This window comes from Leguminivora glycinivorella, chromosome 4 (genome assembly GCF_023078275.1).
Source record: "Leguminivora glycinivorella isolate SPB_JAAS2020 chromosome 4, LegGlyc_1.1, whole genome shotgun sequence".
Lineage (NCBI taxonomy): Eukaryota > Metazoa > Arthropoda > Insecta > Lepidoptera > Tortricidae > Leguminivora > Leguminivora glycinivorella.
In genome coordinates this window covers 14,594,135-14,611,356 of record NC_062974.1, presented here as the reverse complement: position 1 = coordinate 14,611,356, position 17,222 = coordinate 14,594,135, and the positions used below count along the sequence as shown (strand labels likewise).

At 36.6% G+C, this 17,222-nt stretch overlaps 1 protein-coding gene across 5 annotated transcripts in view; it reads left to right on the top strand.

Annotated features, from left to right (window-relative positions):
- Nucleotides 1-261: 261 nt before the first annotated feature.
- LOC125225326 (aryl hydrocarbon receptor nuclear translocator homolog) overlaps nt 262-17,222 on the top strand; it is a 30,503-nt gene continuing 13,542 nt past the window's right edge. For 4 of the 5 annotated variants that reach the window (XM_048128975.1, XM_048128974.1, XM_048128973.1 and 1 more), the window contains exons 1-6: nt 262-433; nt 1,142-1,190; nt 3,663-3,743; nt 10,087-10,247; nt 12,973-13,145; nt 13,270-13,417. In XM_048128975.1, coding sequence (XP_047984932.1) covers nt 406-433; nt 1,142-1,190; nt 3,663-3,743; nt 10,087-10,247; nt 12,973-13,145; nt 13,270-13,417 — 640 coding nt within the window. In that variant the 5' untranslated portion in view covers nt 262-405. The remainder of the gene's footprint in view (nt 434-1,141; nt 1,191-3,662; nt 3,744-10,086; nt 10,248-12,972; nt 13,146-13,269; nt 13,418-17,222) is intronic. The other variant, XM_048128976.1, reaches the window with a different exon arrangement.

Sequence of the window (17,222 nt, the reverse complement as noted above, 5' to 3'; positions counted from 1 at the left end):
AATACTCGTTGAAATATGGCAGCTCTAATAAATGTTGCCAGAAACAAATATTAGATACTTTAGTATATTTATATCACTAACATAAACTTCAGAGTCTTTCTTAGAATTATATTTTTGTATTCGTATACATAATTTGTAATTTTTCATGTTCATTTTCAATGTTTTATACACTTCTCTCGTAAAAAAATTGAAATTTGGTAGAAAAAAACTATTACCATTGGCAAGAATTGGAATGTCTAGTAGAAAATGCCAAAAGTAATAAAAATGGCGCTTATGTTGAGCAGTTTACGATAAACATACGTTTGCAGTGTGTACTTTATTGATGTAATTATTTTATTGTGATTTACAGTAAATTGTATTATTAGAAAGTGATACCATATCGTGGACTAATGAGTTTATTGACCGATGTCTGCCGTGGCTCCCAATATCCCCGGTTGGTGTTCTTATTTCGTTGTGTTAAAATGAATTTTGTCTCCATCATTTAGATTCGCTTTGATCGCTAGCCATTGTGTATGTAAAGATGGTAATCTAATGCATATTATTTAGTATTCTCAAGTTGTTCTAGCATCCGTTATATGTTATCGACCATACTGACGTTGTCCCGAGTTGTTAGCAACGTTATAAGCTGAATAACACATCTATTTTTTTCATATTTTATAAAAATTTTGATACTTCTATTTATTATTCATTTTCATCGGATTTTTCATAAAACAGTTTTACTATAGCTGAAGAGATATGGTTTGTTTTTGTACATTGTTGCTGACTAAGGTCAAGTCGTTTTCATAACATAATTACGAATTCCTCGAACGAGTGCTTTCTACGTACTATAAGGTGGTAAACTTTTAAGTTAACTTTCCCAAACGTACTTTGTTGTACTTTACACAATAGTTTTTTATAGTTTTTTTAAGAGGTATAAAGTCACTAAAAATGTAATGCTCTGTGATTAGTGTTTCATGTATGAACATAACATGACCTAATTTTAATTTGCAATAAATGTTAAAAATTTGCTGATCATAACTGAACATTTATGCCATAAAGAAGGTAATTAAATATATATACATAATTTTTAAATATTACTGAACACTATTTTGTGCCTGTAAATTCATATTGCATAAAATAAGCAAGCTAGTACTTGTTGTAGGGGCTGACCCAGCAAAGGATATACAAAAGCGCCGTGCTGGCAGTATTGGGTGAGTCTTATTTAATTTTGCAATGTGTGTCACTCATGAACTGATATTATACATCCTATGCAACACAGCATTTTGCTGCACAGCAATTGTGTATGGCATATATTTCATCTAAATACTTAAAGAAAAGGTATTTTAGATGTTAACATCCTCACCACATTTACAATGTATACATAGCAATCAACTTGTTTTGTATAAATTTTATTAAAGTTATTGATAATGTAGGTCTTTGATAGGACAAACTGTTGTAAAATTCTTACAAGTATTTGTAGACGGTTGAAGAGGTGTTGGCATTCCTCTTTGATGGAGTCGAATTTGATTTATATTGGCAATATTAATCACAAAAGATGTTTAAGTCTTTATAATTCTAGTTACTCTGTTAATTTTTGGGTATGCTACTTAAAGAAACAGAATGACATAGTTAACATTCATAAACTTTTTTTTATGGATTTTTTGTAAAAAATTTATTAAAACTTTCACAATTATTACACATAATTATTCTGTGTGGCTGTCAGAAGGTGTTTATGTCATTTCAAGCCATTGGAGGTCAGTTTAATATGCAGTCATATGTGATTAAGTCCCGATTTAAAAGTAATTATAATTAAAAAAATAGTGTTATAACATGGAAAAATAATATCCAATTCCACCAAGCCATACCTATCTATTGTCCAAGATATTTCTTACAATTGGTAGCAAATGTATTTATAAACTAATACCATACACTAATCAATACATAAACAACCCTTAAGGCAGTGTGGGTAGTGTTGGGAACTTAGAACATGATAATAAATCGACAAAAATCAAAAAGGTAATCACGGTCTATATCCCGGTCAATATAAGTCTAATGATAATAAATCGTTGATTACCTCCAAAATAGAATTGAACGGAATGCCAGTTTCTTCTTACTAAATTGAAGATTTTCAGGTTTCAAAACTATAATTGTAAATTGTTCACATTAAATAGTACATTGTGCAACAAGGGGAGGAAGTTGAATATTCATACTCCCCGAGTTACACACAATGTTTTTCATCACACTCACAATGTAAAAAATATGTAAATAAATGTAAAAAAGTTAAGTATGGTACAAGAAATTTCATTATTCCCTTGGGAGAACGATTTTTCTATAACTCACGCTCCGCCTGCGTGCACATTTAAAGTGCGGGTGTGATGAAAAAGATATTGCCTGCTGTTGGTCTTGGGTTAAAACTTTAGTGAGAGTATAGTTCAAACTTCTTGATGTATGTTTTTCAGTAATTGTAGCATTGTAAACAAATAAATATTGTTTTCAATACTAAAAAGTTTTTGCTCGACCCAGGAGAATATGCATTTATACCAACTGCATGTGTTTATTTCTCAGTATCATGTAATTAATAATGATTCATTTGGTTATTCAAGTTGGATTTCATCCTTATCATCATAAACAACACCTTTACTCTATTGCCTTTAGCTTAAACTGCCAATATGTTATAAAAATAAGCATGATTGACTTTAAATGTGAGTGAGTTTATAGTAAAAATTCCACTTTGTCAATTCAGTCAATTGCTGTAAAGCTGATGAAATAAAACTATGGAAAAAAAACTATGGAAAAAAAAATTCATCCCGACGTTTCGAACACTACAGTAATCGTTGGCAACGGGTGACTGAGGAAAAATTACAATGTGCAAAAGCTACCCACATACAAGAAATATTAACGAACCATGACCATAAATAATATAGATTTTTAAGGCAGGTTCACAGTGTTCACACACTATTAATAAAGCTAGTTATACAATATTCAAAAAAATTACCATTACTATGTGAAAAAACATTCAATTAATCTACACAAAATTGACAAAAACAAACTGCAAATGTCCAACACCATACAACACAAATGCCTCACAATGTTCGTCGTGCTTGTTCCATTATCAGATGTACTACTGGATCCCAAGCCGGTGGTAAAGTAAAGCCATCTTCTCTATTAAAGTTTGGATATTTCTTGATCTCAATGGCCTTGCGCAACATTCTGGGTATATACCGCTTCTCCTTAGCAAGAACCAGAGGCTTATCAAACTTTATAGCCATAGTTTTATTTCATGAGTAACTATCGCCGTAACCGAAGACAATATTATGATATGAAGCTGCTTTGTCAGTTTATTTGTATAAAGATACAAGCAAATTACGCCTTTATGGTAAGCAACAAAGTGGGATGTTTTACTAAACACTATCACCAGTCTAGATTTTAAACTTCAGTACCTATGATAAGATCTTTTTGCCATTTAACATGACTATACAAACAAAAACAGTCTTTATAATACTATTCATTGCCACATCAAAGGATCTCAGAAACTGCAAACATTACTCTATTTCCAAAATGGAGACATTTTTTATTAATTTTGAAATATTACAGATGTCAGATAATTTTTTCACCTTTCCGAAATGGATCTTTTGCTTATTTTACTTTTCATGCTTCTCTTAATAAATGTATTGTATTGACAGATCCGATGAAGACGACGCAAGTGGGGGGAAGTATACAAGGATGGAGGAGGACAATATTCAAGACAAAGAGAGGTTTGCAAGGTAAGAAGTTCAAAAATCAAAATCATTTTATCTGGAGTGCCAAGGCTGTACTAAGTGAGGCCCAATACTTTTCTAAAATTAGTGGTTGTTAGCCACCCATACATTTCTCTAACCATGGTGTTAACTAGATTGCAGATATGTAATGTAGATCTACTTTGTTGAGAGACTTTCTCCTGTTCTATGCTATTGGTTGTAGGTACGTTGTTTACTCGTATAATCATGAATGTTAGAGGAAGAGATGGATGCAGTCTCAATACTCAAAGCTCTAAAATATTGTATTGGATAGTGACTACAAAGTATCTAGTTGTGTGCCAGATAGGTATTTTGTTTTGATTTACACCTGGCTTGGAATGTTGTGTACCTATCTAACCTACACATACATGTGCAAAGCCAGGAATTTTCGTAGCATTTTTGAGCTCTCATAGGGACTTCTCATTTATGGAGTTACGATATACATACATATTTTATCGATACATTATAGAGCACAACACAACATATCAAAGTAGACAAGCGCGGATCCAGCTTCGTGCCCAGGGGGGGGTCACGTGGTAAAGGCCCGGTGCCCCAGGGGGGGTCACGTGGTCTATTTGTATGGCCAACTGAGGCTCCAGGGGGGGGGATCCTGGATTAGAGATGGGTCGTGGGTAAATACCCAATCTACCCACCCAGGTATTTACCCGGTAAATACCTATCTACCCGGTATTTACCCGTATCTACCCAAATTGACGGGTAGATTCATTTCATGTTGCACATGCTGATTTGTGTTAAAATGGAGATAAATACTAAGTTAGTGGTTGTAATTATTATACAAAATTTAAAACGAAACTGTTCAGTCGAATATACAATAAAGTTTACAGAAGTTTTAATGTATATTTTTAAAAATAATTAAAAAAATATGTTTTATGCGTGCTTTTTAGATTGTATTAATTTAGTCGTATTTATACGATAAAGATAAACTTCCTAGTACTGGTTGGAGTGGGTTATGGTGGGGTTAGGGGGGGTAAAATGTATTTTTTTCATATTTCATGGAAACTATCATTAATATCGAAAAGTATTGTATGTACGAACTAAAGTAGACACAATTTCCTACAAAAAAGTTTATATGCATTTTTGTCATAAAACATACTATGTATGAGTTATGAGCTTGAAAATGATTTTTTAAATATTTTTATTCACATATTTTTATTTACAGTTTTAATTTATCAAACTTATAATTTATACTAAAAGCATTTGAAATTATTTCCGTATGTCAGAGAATGATATTACACGATTTTTATAGTTGGAGTGATACACTAAAATCACATTTTATCTCATAGCTACCTATTCGTTCCCAATTTGAATAAACATTATGTGTACAATTACAAAGACTGACTTAAATTAATCTATTTTAGCCCAAACACCATTTAAAAACGTCAAATTTGGATGAAAAATGAAAATACCCGCGTATTTACCCGCGGGTAGGTAAATATCGGGTATTTACCCGGTAAATACCCACCGTCGGGTATTTACCTGGGTAGTTACCCATCTCTATCCTGGATCCGCGCATGAGTGTGTGTGTGTGATTCGATCACATTCGATCGATAGAGTCAGTATGGGCTAGGAGTTCGGCCCTCCCGAAGCCTGAACGCGGCAGTGGTTTCGATACCATAGCATCGTAAATCGTAACTAAAGTTTTTAAAATAGCTACGTACCTAAACTGTACCTACGTTCTCACAAATAAATAAATTTTGATTCTAGTCCTGATACGTCATGTTTTAAAATTTTGCGCCAGATTATTTATTCAAAATTCCTCCACGTTTCCAACTTTTTAAAAGAATCAGCATCTCGCTATTATAGCTAGCAGGGCTACGCTAGTAGTATCTACTAGTGATGTACCGACTCCGACTATTGATTTGGCCGACTAGGCTGACTACCGACTCGTCTGCGCTTGGGTGTTTTTTTAATGAGATTTTTAGACCTAAGTTCGCAGTTTTAATTATTTTTTATAGGTTCAAAAGTTTATGAGAATTTTTATATTAAGTACATTTTACATTTTTAACACCCTGTTTGGCTTTTTAGTAGTACTTAGTAGTAAAACACTGTATTGCACAAAACAAATTACATAAAGTACCTACAGAGAATTTATAATACAGTGGAAACTGGATAAGTGGAACCTGGGTAAGTGGAAAACCTCTTTAAGTGGACCTAAGTTCTCGGTTCCAGTCCCTTAGCAACGAATTACCTCTATAAGTGGAATTTTGGGACCTCTATAAGCGGAATCCATTTTTTCGGAATTTTCTTATTTTTACCTCTGCAACTGGAATCAGCTGTCTCCGAAACCTCTATGAGTGGAAAAACTTGGCGTTATAAAATTTGTATTTTTAATAAACCATCACAAGGAGGGTAGTTTGTTTCGTTAACACTATGGTTTGTGTTTTAATTTTGTATGAGATTACACATCGTTCAGTTTGGTTTTAGCTGTGGTGCGGTCATGCGGTGCCATGCTGAGATAAGCAATGCCGAAGCATACAATCAAGTGTGTATCTCTTCGGGATAAATAAAAAAATTGGATTTTTTCAATCTGTACATCTATGTATTTAACCATAATACTGGTTTCTCTTGCATAAATAAATATTATGAGTGATTTTGTTTAAATATAAGTTACTTCATAACAAAGGAAAAATATTATTTTTGTATACGAGTACTGTGGATTATTTACGAGTACAGTGTTGCTTTTTGAAGTCAGGATTACATACCTATTTTTGTTAATTCATATCTACATACACGTTTGTGTGTACATTCATGTTAGATAAAAGGTGATTATTTAAGTCTTGATCGTTTATTTGACCATATACGTGACCTCTATAAGCGACATTACTAGCATCCACAACCTCTGTTAGCGAGAGCCTCTGTAAGTGAGAAAACGTTTTATTCGAACCAGGCAGACAATTATGGTCGCGTGATAAATGATAAAACATCAGGCTGTCCCTATCGCACTATTTGTAAGTGCGGTAGGGACGGCCCGATGTTTTATCATTTATCGCGCGACCATGATTGCTCTGCTGGTTAAGTGGAAAACTGAATAAATGGAAAACCTGGATAAGCGGAACCAAACAGCCGGTCCCTTGCGATTCCACTTATACAGTTTCCACTGTAAATGTCTACAAAGTCGAACTTATCTCTTTAAGATCCCTTAAGGGGATAAGTTCACCTTCTCTCTTCCAGCTAACCTTTGAGTAACTGAGAGAGAAAAATAGGAGATAACCATGTTTGTCTACCAACACGGTTATTTATTTGTACGAGACGCCCAAAATTAAATTGAAGTAGCTAAGTGCTGTTTGCGCAGTGACCCTGCCTATGAAACCGATAGTCTTAGGTATGATATTTTTCAGTACAGATGGTGCTTTTTTACGCTCTAGTGCGAGAAGTGGTTCATTATTTATCAGGTCGAAACTTCGGAGGGTCATCTGTAAGTACTGAAAAACGTCGTACGATACGCGTGCAAAACAAAATTCGTAACTCGTATCGATTTAAAACAGTCTCTTCGGTCGTGTTTTAATTTATCGCCACTCGTTTCGAACTTCCTTTTTTTCGCACTTGTATCGTAAACTATATTTTTGTACCTACTGTTTTTCTGTCACTCAAAATGCCGACTAATCGCCGACTACAAAATAATGTGGAAGAATAGGCGACTTTCCCGACTACTCGATCGATACATCCCTAGCAGCTACATAACTATGTCATTAGTATGGGCAAGATGACGTTCAACATTACGGATCTATAGTATAAGTATAGGCTTATAAAAACAGGAAACCGTAAAAGTACAAAAAAGTTTTTTAGAATGATATCAATGTCCCATTGGATACGGCATCTATTGTCGCCGTGCTCGAAAGATAGCATCGATTCCGGGACTTACCTGCGCAAGATTTATTAGTCTTATTGTTTAAAATTATGTTATGGCTGTCCTCTCCACTTACTATTCATACATTTAACTTGACATACTATACGCGGTACGTAGACTAACTGTCAATTTTATCAGGTTATCTTGTTAGAGTATAGTGTACTATACATTTATTGAGTTTGTCTCTACTTGCGCTACGCATATTATTTATTAAACATAAAATGGATGTCCACTTTATGTCCACTTTTAGAAAAACATTAGGATAAAATCTACTTTGTCATTTATTCATTGACCCCGTTATTAACAACATTCAAATAGCTGTGTTAATGCTATTTCGTTTAATGGACATAATTATTAATAAGATAACGCATTCATCAAATGGAAAATAATTTCCATTTTTCCCACCGTCAATGTGGCGTTGGCGTGTGATTGGAAACGTGTCTTATCACGCGATACCTGCACTTTTCCTTTACCTTAAAATGCCAATAATGATGTATATTTTATGAACCTGTGCCGAGAATACGAGCTGCAGTGGCAATTTAGATGTTTGTTTACGATGCCTCGGCGTGTAATCATTCAGATAAGAGAATGGATATACCTATAGGACATAGGTGTGTGGTTTGTTACAGTATACATATAACATGGTACCTACGTATACAGTAATGTCAAGCAAAAACATGTAGTACCCTTGTCTTTTACAGCCCTGTCGCTAAATTCATTTAATATAAATTTAAGTTCTAATGTTAGAAGGAAAACAGAGTTTTTTTCCTTTATATTTTATTTAATTAGCTTATTAGCCAAATTTTTGTTATAAATTACACTAAATGAGTTTAGCTGTATTACGAACGTAATATAAATGTGTATCTGAAACTCAAGAAAGTAGTAAAAGTACCACCAAGGCAAGGCCGTCCTTCCTTAGGCTTATCATGAGTATCGTGTCGGTTAAATATGATTTCTACTGTTTCTACATCGAGTTATCGTTATCTAGCACAAAATGAGACTTTAGGCAATTGAAATCTCCGCTCCGATCGATAGCCGTGAATAATCAAACGAAAAGATCAACGGCAATTTTTTGCGACTCAAAGCTATAGGCGGCAATATTGGGTTTGGGTACCTCTTATTTATTTGACGACCGCTCTGGCCTAGCGCGTAGTGACACTAGTGACCCTGCCTGCTACGCTGCGGTCCCGGGTTCGAATCCCGGTAAGGGCATTTATTTGTGTGATCAGCACAGATATTTGTTCCTGAGTCCTGGATGTTTTCTATGTATATAAGTACAAATACAACATACAATCACGCCTGTATCCCATAAAGGGGTAGGCAGAGCACATGAAACCACTAAAGCTTCAGGGCCACCCTTGGCAAATAAGGGGTTAAAAGAAAACGAAACTGTGGCATTGCAGTGAAAGGTTGCCAGCCTCTCGCCTACACCACAATTTAACCCATATCCCATAGTCGCCTTCTACGACACCCACGGGAAGAAAGGGGGTGGTGAAATTCTTGACCCGTCACCACACAGGCAATGTATATAAGTATTTGTATATTATATACAGGGTGTCCCAAGAATATGGGACATGAAGGGAAAGTACCTAAAATATCACAGATAGGATATATTGCTGAAAGAAGACTTTATTTTATTTTTAAAACTTAGTAAAACTGCATTTAAAGATTTTTTTTTTTTTTTTTTTTTTTTTTTTTGAAAAATTGCATGGACAAAATTTAAGGCTAAGGAGTATGCTATGTAAAATGTTAAAATTCATGGTCTTCCTTTTATGTCCGACACTATGTTATTTAGAAAAAAATAATCCTTATGATGAAACGTATCGATCGGTATGACAAAATTACAGAATGATTTTTTTTTCTCGTGTAGCGGGTTTGATTCCCGGTTTAACCATGTAATTATTTAAAAATCTATGAATGCAGTTTTACTTAGTTTTAAAAATAAAATAAAGTCTTCTTTTAGCAAAATACCCTATCCACGATATTTAAAGTACTTTCCGTTCATGTCCCATAGTCTTGGGACACCCTGTATATCGTCTGAGTACCCACAAGTCCCACAACACAAGCCTTCTTGAGCTTACCGTGGGACACTCGTCACACTCGGCCAATCTGTGTAAGAATGTCCTATAATATTTATTATTATTATTTACGTTGGCTATTAATAGATTCATCTACATTTTTAAAAGGTCAAGCTTAGTTTATCGAATGTTTAAAACACTTTCATACGGTTGTACTGTACTGAATACTGATGAATAATCCAAACCCGAATATTTACTGTGACAGCCATTCCGAAATTCGCTCAACACATATATACCTAAGTATGTTCATTGTGATTAGTCTAATTCAAAATTAGGTTTACCCGACCCGAATACTCCTTATTGATATTTATAATCACTTGGTCATATTTTAATTATCGCCACTGATTTAAAAAAAATCTTGCCTAATACACAAATTATCTATTAGCCGGGAGAACCACTGTGAGATCGAGCGGCGGCGAAGAAACAAGATGACGGCGTACATAACAGAGTTGTCGGACATGGTGCCAACATGCTCCGCGCTGGCCCGCAAGCCCGACAAGCTCACCATACTGCGTATGGCAGTAGCCCATATGAAAGCGTTGAGAGGTAAGATCGGATGGTTAAAACGAATATAACTGTATTTTATACTAGCTGCTTTTCACTCTTTCCAGTCACTATATAGGGCACTAAAAAATACCAGTCCGGCTGTATGTTGCTAGTGCTATCTTTTTAGTCAAATAGTATCAGGTATATGGTGTATTTTGATGACTCTCATAAAACAATTCTGTTACGTCAGCCAGTTTGGTCAGTTAAAAAACTCATTATTGGTAGTGAAAGTGGAACAAATATAATATTTACAATTATGATTTACGTTATCTAAATATATAAAAGAAGAAGCTGACTGACTGACTGACATATCAACGCACAGCCGAAACCGCTGGTCCTAGAGATTTCAAATTTGGCACGTAGGTTCCTTATATAGTGTAGAGAAGCACTAAGAAAGGATTTTCCAAAATTCACCTCCTAAGGGGGTCAAATGGGGGTTCAAAGTTTGTATGGGGAAACAAGATTAGTTTGACTATTTTATTCTAAACTTCATAGGAAGATTCCTTAAGACATATGACTGAATACGTGTTTCAGGTTTTTGAAAATTTAACCCCTAAAAGGGTGAAAAGGGGGTGATAAAGTCAAAAAATCAATATGGATATCGTTTTTATGGTTTATCGGGTCGCTGATCACGATAAATACAACGTTTTTAAAATCTAACGAGGCGGAAGTGAAATACCATTTACCCTGTTGTGGTGCAATGGGGTTTAAATATCAAAAAAATATATAAAAGAAGATATTGACTGACTGACTGACATATCAACACACAGCCGAAACCGCTGGTTCTAGAGATTTAAAATTTGGCACGTAGGTTCCTTATATAGTGTAGAGGAGCACTAAGAAAGGATTTTCCAAAATTCACCTCCTAAGGGGGTCAAATGGGGGTTCAAAGTTTGTATGGGGAAACAAGATTAGTTTGACTATTTTATTCGAAACTTCACAGGAAGATTCCTTAAGACATATGACTGAATACGTGTTTCAGGTTTTTTGAAAATTTAACCCCTAAAAGGGTGAAAAGGGGGTGATAAAGTCAAAAAAACAATATGGGTATCGTTTTTATGGTTTATCGGGTCGCTGATCACGATAAATACAACGTTTTTAAAATCTAACGAGGCGGAAGTGAAATACCTTCTCCCCTGTTGTGGTGAAATGGGGTTTAAATATATAAAAGAAGATATTGACTGACTGATTGACATATCAACACACAGCCGAAACTGCTGGTCCTAGAGATTTCAAATTTGGCACATAGATTCCTTATATGGCTTAGAGGAGCACTAAGAAAGGATTTTTCAAAATTCTCCTCTTAAAAGGGTGAAATGGGGGTTCAAAGTTTGTATGGGGAAACAAGATTAGTTTGACTATTTTATTCAAAACTTCACAGGAGGATGCCTAAAGACATATGACTAAATACATGTTTCAGGTTTTTTGAAAATTTGACCCCTAAAGGGCTGCAAAGGGGTAAAGTCAAAAACACAATATGGGTATCGTTTTTATGGTTTATCGGGTCGCTGATCACGATAAATACAACGATTTTAAAATCTAATGAGGTGGAAAAGAAATTTTCTCCCCTGTTGTTGTGCAATGGGGTTAAAATATCCAAAATAGCCATAAGTATAGCTTTAGTTTTTATCTTTACTTCTGGTTCAAGAGATTTCAAATTGACACGGAAGTTCCTTAGAGGAGCACTAAGAAAGGATTTTTCAAAGTTCACCTCCTAGCATGATAATTTGACAGGGGCAAGGACAGGGACAGGGCCAGGGACAGGGACAGGAACAGGGACAGGGACAGGGACAGGGACAGGGTCAGGGACAGGGACAGGGACAGGAACGGGATAGGGATAGGGATAGGGACAGGGACAGGGACAGGAACGGGATAGGGATAGGGATAGGGACAGGGACAGGGATAGGGATAGGGAAAGGGATAGAAATAGGGATAAAAATAGGGGACGGGGACGGGGATAGGGATAGGGGAGGGACGGGGACAGGGACGGGACGGGGACGGGGACAAAGATAGAGATAGGGACGGGGATAAGAATAGGGATTGGGGTCGGAATAATCGGTCGGCAATCGATATCTAGGCAGTGTAAAATGCAGGTGGCTCAGTGGGAAGGGATTAGTAAGTAGGCATCGGCGAGTATCCTGCATCCGTAATAACTATTACATTCAATGTGCTGTAAGAAGATCGTTGTTTTCCTTGCCTTTTATATGTTTACGTTTGCAATAAGTATAAGCAAAATGGAAAAAATTTTAAGCGATAATGCAAGGAAGTACTTTTTACCCTACCATAGCGTCGAGATACTGGCTATGTGGGACGTATGAAGTTTCCCCAATATAAATATTTATATAGGTAAAATACATACATATTCGTACCTACTACCTACGCTGTGGTCGCTGTGTAACAATTCTACAATCATTGCAAGAATTTCTTTAAAAACAATAGTAATATGTGTAACCTACAGTCAGCCAAAACCGGACCGTACAGCAAATAGATCAGTTACAATGGCCCCCCAGTCGAGAATTGCCCCGCTTTACCTTAATCGAAATAATCGCGGACAGATGTACCTACAAAGAAACCTACGGATCCAAATGAAAATCTTATTTTTTGTAAACGTTTCAATAAGAATACTTTTATTACGCGGGCGAAGCCGCGGGTAAAAGCTAGTTATTGATATACTTAATACAATGTGTAGATTGATTCAAGTTCATAGTTTTTTTGTATTTTCCAGGCACAGGCAATACTTCCACGGATGGCACGTACAAACCATCGTTTTTGACTGACCAAGAACTCAAGCATTTAATCCTTGAAGCGGCGGACGGATTCCTGTTCGTTGTTAGTTGTGATACTGGTCGCGTAATATACGTCAGCGACAGTATAGCTCCAGTACTTAACTATTCTCAGGTATGTGATTATAGATTAATCTAACTGTTCAGAAAATATATGACTATGATCATAAAACATCTTAAAATTACTCCTACTATATGTCTCTGCTGTATTTATTAATAATGTAAACTTTGTTTTTTAGGGAGAATGGTATTCCTCGTCTTTTTATGACCATGTGCATCCAGAGGATACCGAAAAAGTTCGAGAGCAATTGAGCACTCAAGAACCACAAAATACAGGACGCATTTTAGATCTGAAAACTGGAACAGTGAAGAAAGAAGGACATCAATGTATGTTTATAATAATAATAATAATAATATTAATTTATTTAGGACCAACTTGGATCATTTTTGTTAGTAACATAATATATAGAACAACTTAAGACTAGTGTTAGTATACGTAACTATTTACATTTAACTTAAATCTACTTATTCCTAAGTGCATGGGTCATGCAGCAATTATTTAGGTATAGGCCATCAACCCTGTCCGCAATCATGGTCAGGATGCTGTTGGAGTTGGCCCGTATCCTGCGCACCAGGGATGTGGCTCGCTTACGCATAGTGGTGTAGAAGCAGTCTACCCGCGCCTCTGCGAACATCCCTGACGCGCTACAAAATCTGGACAGCCCCATCAGCATCCTGTACGCGTTGTTATATTGAACGCGCAGAGCGTTGTACCGTTTATATGTATAGTCTGCCCACAGGCTGCTTGTGTAGAAACTAGTACAGTAGGCTCTGAACAAACTAACTTTGACTTCTTTAGAGCAGCAAGCAAACCTGCGGGCTATCATATTTGCCCTGACGGACAACGCTCTGCGCTCACGCTCAATATCGGCATCGTCTTTAAGGTCAGCGTTTATCAAATGTCCTAAGTATTTAAATTGACAATTTATACTTAAAGGTTGTCCATTTAATTTCACTTGAGGAAACATTGGCGGACATTTACCCTTGACCCTAAAGACAACGCATTCGCTCTTGCGGACGTTGTAAACCAACCCATGGCTCGCCGCGTATCGTTCACAAATCGAGATAAGTTTGGCGAGCCCACATGCTGAGGCGCTGAGCAGCACCATGTCGTCCGCGTAGCTCAAGTTGTTGACGCACACTCCGTCTATGTGACACCCGACACGAGTGCTGCTCAGCTCCTCAATAAGGGCGTTTACATAGATATTAAAAAGCTTCGGTGAGGTAAGCCCGCCCTGCCTAACGCCGCATTCGAGCCCGTACGGCTGCGAATACGCGTCCGACCACCTTACGACATTGACCTGGTTATGGTACCAGTATTTAAATATACCTTGAACATCGGCTGGCATTTTTAACTCGGCCAGCTTCTGCCACAAAATGTCATAATGAACCAGGTCAAATGCCCTAGATAGGTCTAGGAAGCACGCGTAAATCGCCGTCCGTCTGTCCGTATAGTACTTTACGGTCTGCTTCAGCGCCAAAATAGCACTCTCTGTCGATAACCCTGATTTAAAACCAAACTGGTTGTCGTGGGCCTTAAAATGCTGGTCTATTTGGCAATTAAGCAGTCCGTCAAGCACCTTTGCAGTTATCGTAGCGAGCGAAATGGGCCTATAGTTGCCTTTGTCACTAATATCGCCCGTCTTATTTTTCACTATTGGGACCACCACAGTCCTCATCATGTCGGCGGGTAAGTAAGTGTGCTGAACGCAAAAAGTGTAAAACATCGCCAGTACCCTTGCTAGGTGTGGGCCGGCATGACGAAGGTGCTCGATACTGAGGCCGTCGTGGCCAGGAGACTTCCCTCGCGCCATGGACTTTAAGGCATTCCTAACGTCCGTCGCGGTAAATGAGGTCTTCATCTCCTGCCCACCCGAGCCACAGCCTCCAGCATTATCTGCCCGCGATGGTCCCAACGGTGATTTAACAGAAAAGTGTTCTTTAAATAGTTCGGCTATAGACTGACTTTCGCTCACTCCTTCGATACTAACAGGCAGACCCGGTCTGCCACCCAACTTATTGGTCGCCTTCCAAAATTGACAGAAATCACGCTTAGAATGGTGTTCCGCAATGATGTCCATCTTAATCTGCTCTTCGTGTTTCTGACACCATTTTAAACGAGACCTGAAAATTTTTCGAGTATTACACATTTCGTCATAAATCTGACCTGACCTGGGTTGACCATGCCACTTCCATAATTCAAATTTAACTTTAGCGTTCATGTGCGCTTCACGTACATATTTGTTCCACCCCAATACAGGTTTTCTCCTTTTGAGAAACTTAGGGTCGTGGTCATAGCTTAAAGTTGCGGCCTCACTTAAGGCATTTATAATGTCACTATACAATTTATCAATAGCAGATTTATGATTTTTATCACTACACATTTTACCACAACAGTTGCGAAATATATCAGGAAAATCTATAACTTTTAACTTTTCATTACATTCATGATTATAAATATTTATTTGTTCTTGCTTTCTATCGCCCCATACAACTTTATTAACTATTTTGTTTGACGGGGCCAAATGCTTAGGTTTTACAAAATTTAAATCACATTCTATTATTAAGGGGAAATGATCGGACCACATTACATCGAGTTTGACATAAATATCAACAATAGAACGCGCAGCAGCCTTTGTTACCACACAGTGGCAGGGACCGGAACCGCTTACCATAACCGGGGTTTTTCATAGGCTTATTTTAGAAGTTGTTTTAAAAACCCCAACCATAATGGTAACCTTTTGTAAGGGTAACTGTTTGATAGGGTAAGCCTATCTGTGTGTGTGTGGATTGAGTGAGCACCTTCCGAAAATAAAAAAAAATATGCTGATCATTTAGTAAAAGTTCTAAAACAATTGTAAAACGAATCTCTGAATTTGTAAAAAGATAAATCAAAAGATACAGCCATTAACATGTGCTCACTCAGTTCTCACAAACTACCAACGAAAACAGTGAATATATTCATTTAACATATAATATTTATATACTAACATTTAGTAAAAAATAGGCCAACCTACCTCTATAAATATTAGATCACCTAGTGATGTATTTAATTTTTTACAAATAGTTTCTTATGCTCACTCAATCCACACACTTTTGAAAAGCCGAATTTTGATGAAAAACATAAGATTTAGACCGCTATTATATGTGTATAGTTTAGTAAAAGTGAAATGGGAATTTGTAACATACAAAACGAACCACTAACGTGTCAGGTTTTTTTATAATAAATTTTTGTAAGTGCTCACTCAGTCCACACGTTTTGAGAAAGTTAAAAATGTAAATATCTTACGATTTGTAGCACCTAAGACACTCGAAAGTACTTCAACATTTAGTAAAAATTTTTACTAAATATCCACCATCTAATATTTTATATTCGTTGTCTGGTTTTAAAGATATTCAGACATAACTTTTCTCATACAAATGTATCAAGTAGGGTGACCACACTATGTCGGCTCCTGATTTTCCCCACCTTCCCATTGTCATATTGAGATTGGGGAGTTTCGTTCAATTTTGATAATAGTTTATATTAAACTAATACCATATTAATTCTCCATCTGCAAACTGTTTTTAGGTTATGTTCTTGGCTTAGTGATGATGTGTATTGTGTAATTTTTATCGACGACAGGATAATAACCATATCGACATTCTTGCATTAAAAAGGACATGAATGATAATTGGTAAGAAACAAAGAATATAATACTTCACTAGTAAGAAACCAGAACCTGGTAATCTAATCGTGCTAACAGATGAGCGTACCGGATTTGTAAGTGGGAGCGAGAAAATAATAACTATTTCTCGCTCCCATTTACAAGCTAGCAAGCATCCATATGGATGACCTTGGTGCGGTACGGTGCTCGTACGGTCATGTGTTAGCAGCTTTACAGTGTGCGTAGCCGAATGCCATTACTCCGACGCCAAAAGAAAACGAAACGCCGTGCCAGTTAGTCTGGCGCGACAGAGCCACTTACAAATCCGGTACGCTCATCTGTTAGCACGATTAGATTACCAGGTTCTGCAAAACACTGATTTAAACTTTCACGATTATTACACATCATTATTTTTAAAATCGGGACTTAATCGCGTATAACTACATATTAAACTGACCTCCAACGTTTCAAGGACGGCGTTGTCC